At 43.3% G+C, this 5,319-nt stretch overlaps 1 protein-coding gene across 3 annotated transcripts; it reads right to left on the bottom strand.

The window, feature by feature from the left end:
• Positions 1-605: 605 nt before the first annotated feature.
• Positions 606-4,851, bottom strand: LOC136942123 (beta-1,3-galactosyltransferase 2-like). 3 transcript variants are annotated; one of them, XM_067234910.1, is made up of 2 exons: positions 4,593-4,851; positions 606-2,409 (listed from the first exon to the last, which is right to left on the bottom strand). In XM_067234910.1, exons 1-2 carry the CDS (start codon positions 4,608-4,610, stop codon positions 1,492-1,494), a joined length of 936 nt encoding a protein of 311 aa, XP_067091011.1. In that variant the 5' UTR covers positions 4,611-4,851; the 3' UTR covers positions 606-1,491. The 3 variants fall into 3 exon arrangements, with proteins under 3 accessions (XP_067091011.1, XP_067091009.1, XP_067091010.1); XM_067234908.1 differs by having other exon boundaries at positions 606-2,538; XM_067234909.1 differs by having other exon boundaries at positions 606-2,571.
• Positions 4,852-5,319: the final 468 nt, after the last annotated feature.

Consider the following 5,319-nt stretch of genomic DNA (forward strand, 5'->3'; position numbering starts at 1 on the left):
GTTCTCACCTTTGGATAATAGGTGAGCTAACTGTACATACTTAAATTGTTGCAGTATTTGAGGAAAACATAGTATTACATTAAGCTCCATTAGAGACTTCACCTGGATCGAACTACTCCAACAATCATGCAGCAACATCAGATTTTTTCTGATTTAGGATGCGAGTGTTTAGATACTGGCTGTCAACCAGAGTCATTATCTCCACTCATACAGAACTTCAATTCAGTTCCATCTTGTTGTTGGTGCCCTGCTGGATCCAATCTAAATCTCTCTGACTAATGGCTGTAATATCCAATGTAGGCTTCCAGAATCTCCATTTAATGAAAATCTTTCTCTGTGGGTCTGTAAAATATACCCACAGACCTTTCTGTTACAGTCTCTCTTTGATCTTTTGTTCTTTCTGCTTTTTCTCTCAGTCTTTCTCTGGAATCTCCCACCACTCTTTCTTCAGAACAGGTGCGGACTTGCTCTTCTTCTCCTTACATCCTCTCTTTACTCTCTTTCCCATGAATTATGTTTCATCATTCCTCTTTCCACAGGTACACAGCACAAAATAATCTTGCGCAAGAGAGGTATAACCAGCCAGTAAGAATCAGCAGAGATAATCAAGCAGAGTGAACTATATTTTATTGTTTTAATACAAACTGACTGTCCGTGATTTAATCATCTTGATTAAATCTTAATTTGACATGAAAGTCGCCCTGAGTCTTTGGCCCAGAACAGCTGCTAAAAAACTACTATGGACCACATTTCAAACAAATAACACACAAAACAATAACAGCAAATATATACAACTATATATAGTCAACAAAACACAGGCATTTATCACTGATCAAGACATAAATTATAGAATATATCAAAATAAAACTGCTTCATAAATACAGACTGCGATGTAGCAACATCTGCAATTTGGAGGGTCTACTTCTTGGACACCATGTGTGATAGTTCTGTCTAATACAGTAAATGAATACATCAAATGTAACGGACCAACACAATTATTATAAAAATGGATTTCATTTATAGCAGCAATGTTTAAATAAATGTTTATGCAATGTTGCGTTTGACAATGTTAGACAATCTAGCATTTATAAGAATGTCACCTAGGACTCTTTCGTTCCTGATGCAGACGTAGGAGGAGTTGCAAGCCCAGGCAGGAGGGGGGAGGGAGGGGAGGAGATAAGATTGCTACTTCCTGTTTAGAATGTTTTGGTGGTTATATTGGTGGTGGTTGTATGATGAGGCAATCTTGAAATGTTCTGTTCTTAAAACATAATCATGAATGTGCTTTCAATTAAGCTTTTGTCTTATTTAATGTATAGAGGGGCTTTGAATCTGCAACATCTTGCGGTCAAATGCTCCACCACTGAGCTGTAACTATAGATACCATAAAAGTGAAATGTTGACAGTGTTGCTTTTAACTAGGCTTATTCAATATACTCACCGCCAAACTAGCTAGCTTGGAGCCAGCAGATTTCAGCAACATAATGGAAATCAATTCTTTCTAAGTTTAGTGGACCAGTTTCGGTGCAAGGCCTGGATCAACAGATGCCGCCAGGAAGGAGGGCACGTGGGACCAGGCTTCTGAAAGTCCTCCCACAGCCCCATCAGTAAATCAGAGCCGCTGGTCATGGTAGCGATGAGACTGCTATAGCTACAGTGACTGTATGCCAACACCTTATCGCTGAACAAATCGCTGGCGGGCGGGTTTGTGGGAAGGACGCCAATGTATTCCAGACACATGCCCACATACACATCCTCGATGTGGACCGCTCGCACGTGGCGAGACGCCTCTAGGATCCGTCCGGGTAGGTCCAGGGAGAACACGTAGCAGAAACCCATGACGTAGGGGGGGTAGATGAAGGAAGGAAACGCCTCTGTGGGCAGGTACCACTTGGAGGCGGGGTCTCTGTGGACAGGGCTGAAGCGGGCAATCTGACCCGTGATGTAGTTCCTGGTGGGTGTGTCTGGGGCGGCCAGCATGCTGACCAGGTTGTGCACGTTGACGAACATGTCGGAGTCCACCTTCATGGCGTAGGAGGCGTTGGGGCAGCGAGAGCTCAGCCATTCCAGCATCACCATGGTCTTGATGGTCAGGTTGAAGTAGCTGTCCAGGAAGTCACTCTGCAGCAGGTCGTGGTGCTCCAGGCTCTCCGTCTTCAGCTCCTCCTGCTGCCTCTCCACCCCCGCCCCACCTGGCATGCCCAGCAGGAACAACACACGCACCGCCCGGCCCAGAACCACACCCTCCTTCCCCCAGGTCCTGCGGATCACCTGCCTGGATACCAGGTTACCTGGAGCCACTGGCACCATCAGAACCAAGAAGGGGGTCTGGTACCCTAGACAGCAGTCCGGTTCGTCCAGGATGAAGTGATAGGGGTGGGGGTAAGACACATGGTAAGACCTCCTGGGCTGGGGATCCACTCCATAGAGGCTCAGGTACCCCAGGATGAAGACCATGCCTGCAGCTATTGGCAGCAGCACGCACAGCCATGCTAATCGGAGAACCCGGTGCGTGCAGCAGGCCGTAGAGCCACCTGGCTGGAGACACAGAGAACCGCTTGATCAGGGAACCTATTGATCAGACATGTGTATCTATTATTGATCTACTGTATGACGAGAGCACCCTAGCTAGAGTGTGTCAAAGGATATAACCTTTTATACTACATAAAAGGATACTGTGTTCAGCATTCCTTGAGTGCAGGAAAGTGGATCCCCCCAAATGAAAATTAATTAAAAATTAAGTTACCTAAACATGCTGACCCTCATCTTACATCTTTAACTGAGCATGTCATTTGTTAAGCTTAGCAGGGTCAAAACTCCTAGACACACACACACGAGAACTTTAGGATAAACAGTCATGCGCGAGAACTTTGGATAAACACTATCAAGATTTATGATATGTTGAATGTATGCACCTTCCTGCCAAAGTCCTTGTCTGTGCAAACTTTCATGGCAATTAAACCCTTTTATGATTCTGATATCAGCTAGACAACTTTGTACCACCATACCTTGCTACATGCGCAAGCAAAACAAACGTCCTTGACTTCAAAGACTCTACTACTACTAGTGCACTACTTGATAAAGATGTATCTAATATACCTCCAATACCTCACGCCACAAAAACAGTTTCTTCACTTCCGCTGTTGGCCTCTTCAACAAGGCCAAGGGACCACACTGACTCAAATGACTTCTTGCTTAAAACACTCTGCTTTTTGCACTGCATTACAACATGGTATCTTGTACATTTGTATTTTTTGTAATATTTGTATTTTTATATTGTAATTTACGGCAACTTATATTTTATTGTATATTTAATTATATTCTAATCCCACTTAGTACTGCTAGTTTATGTACCCTTAGTATAGTTAGTCCACATATTTAAATTTTAGGTATATGTTTATTGTATGCACCTTCCTGCCAAAGCAAATTCCTTGTCTGTGCAAACTTGCGAATTGTGGCGAATAAATCCCATTCTGATTCTGATTCTGATCTAGGCACACAGGGGAGCTTGCTTCTCTTAGCCCTGTGAAGCAACAGAGCTAGCAAGTCGAGACCAAGATGCAGGGTTTATAGGGTACGTGCCTGTACATTGTCTGCCTGTACATACGTACACTACTGGTACGTAATGTACGTTAGGAAGAGGTCCACAACAGAATCAGAAGACAAGTTTCTGAGAGTCAACAGCTTCAAGCACAGCTTAACACTGGTCGAAGTAGGCACATCTCAGTTGATGGTTGAAATTGATGGTTTGGGGGCTCTTTTGCTGGATCCAGAGTCGGCAACTTCCACAGAGTGAGAGGCACCCTGAACCAAAAGTGCTACCAATGAGACTTGCTTACTTCGACCAGTGTTAAGCTGTGCTTGAAGCTGTTGTCCTGTGAGCCGTGTATCACGCAAACTGTTAACTCGGAAACTTGTCTTGTTGTGGCTTTGGGTCTGCTAGACCTCTTCCTGTCAGAGTTTCCTCCAGTTGGTGTAGGAAACTGTACTCACTGTAGTCTAAAGAAAATACATACACTTTTAAGGGTTATAATGGTCTGTCTATCTTCCTTTGTTAATTTAAGAACCTAAACCTTTTAAAAAAAGGTTATTCACTGGACTTGAACTGCTTAAATTTCAATCAAAATTGGGGTGTTCTAAAACTTTTGACCGGTAGTGTATATGTAGATGTTTTTATGACCCAACCATCTTCCTCCAAGACACAACACCACAATCGTTTTGCTGTAGCTGTGCCATTTCCAGCATGTTGTAACATGAACTTTCTAAACTGGTTTGGTGAAGTTTTGTCGTGTACACATGAGCAAGCTGAGACCTGAAGGTCCTTCTGGGTCACCATCACAAAATACTGCATGAAGAATGAAGAAATGTCTCTCCTTCATGAAGTTGGCTACATTTGAGTTCAAACATAATAATTAGTCAAACATTAAACTCTGTGCTCCTGCAAATGTTCTAAATCTGCTAACTAACTAACTTCCTTCTTATCCCCTGACTCCGAGACCAGATTAAGACACCCGTCGTCACACAGACTCTCATTGTTACACACCACAGAACGTTATCATCATTAACAGTTGGAACAGTTCAAGTAAACTCACCATTACATTCCCTGTCATCCTCCTAGGCAGGCAGAGTACACGTGGAGTGGTACATGCTCAGCTCCAGTTCACCTTAGGACTTCAAGTTCCTGGATCCACAGGATATTATTCCGTAGACTGAACCGTATTGTCACTATGTATATTGTAGCAATGTATCTATGTAAATGGTTTTTTTTTAATCCCTATTGTAGATAACTATATATATGTCTCCTCAGTACTCTTCCTTTCCAGCTTCTCTGAATCTATGGTTAATCTGACACCCACGCTTCACACACTAGCACACACAGTCACGCCCCTTCGTCTCACATGAGCTTCAGTTTGGAGTGTCTGGTTTCTTTTTGAGGTTTTGTTATTTGAACTGGGACGTTTTCTAGATTGAGGAACTGCCTAAGTGACATTTCCTTTTAGAGAAGATGTTTAGAGAGTCTGTTTGCATATAAAGAAATAGCCGCGAACCCACCTCTCTGAAATGGGTTTTTGCAGGTTGGGATGTCTGCTTAACCTTTACCTAGAGATGGATGGTTAAGGTAAATGTTCCTGTGATTAGCTACACTCAGTGTTACATTTACATTTAGTCATTTAGCAGACGCTCTTATCCAGAGCGACTTACAGTAAATACAGGGACATTCCCCCGAGGCAAGTAGGGTGAAGTGCCTTGCCCAAGGACACAACGTCAGTTGGCATGACCGGGAATCGAACTGGCAACCTTCGGATTACTAGCCCGATT

This window comes from Osmerus mordax, chromosome 4 (genome assembly GCF_038355195.1).
Source record: "Osmerus mordax isolate fOsmMor3 chromosome 4, fOsmMor3.pri, whole genome shotgun sequence".
In the NCBI taxonomy this organism is placed as follows: domain Eukaryota; kingdom Metazoa; phylum Chordata; class Actinopteri; order Osmeriformes; family Osmeridae; genus Osmerus; species Osmerus mordax.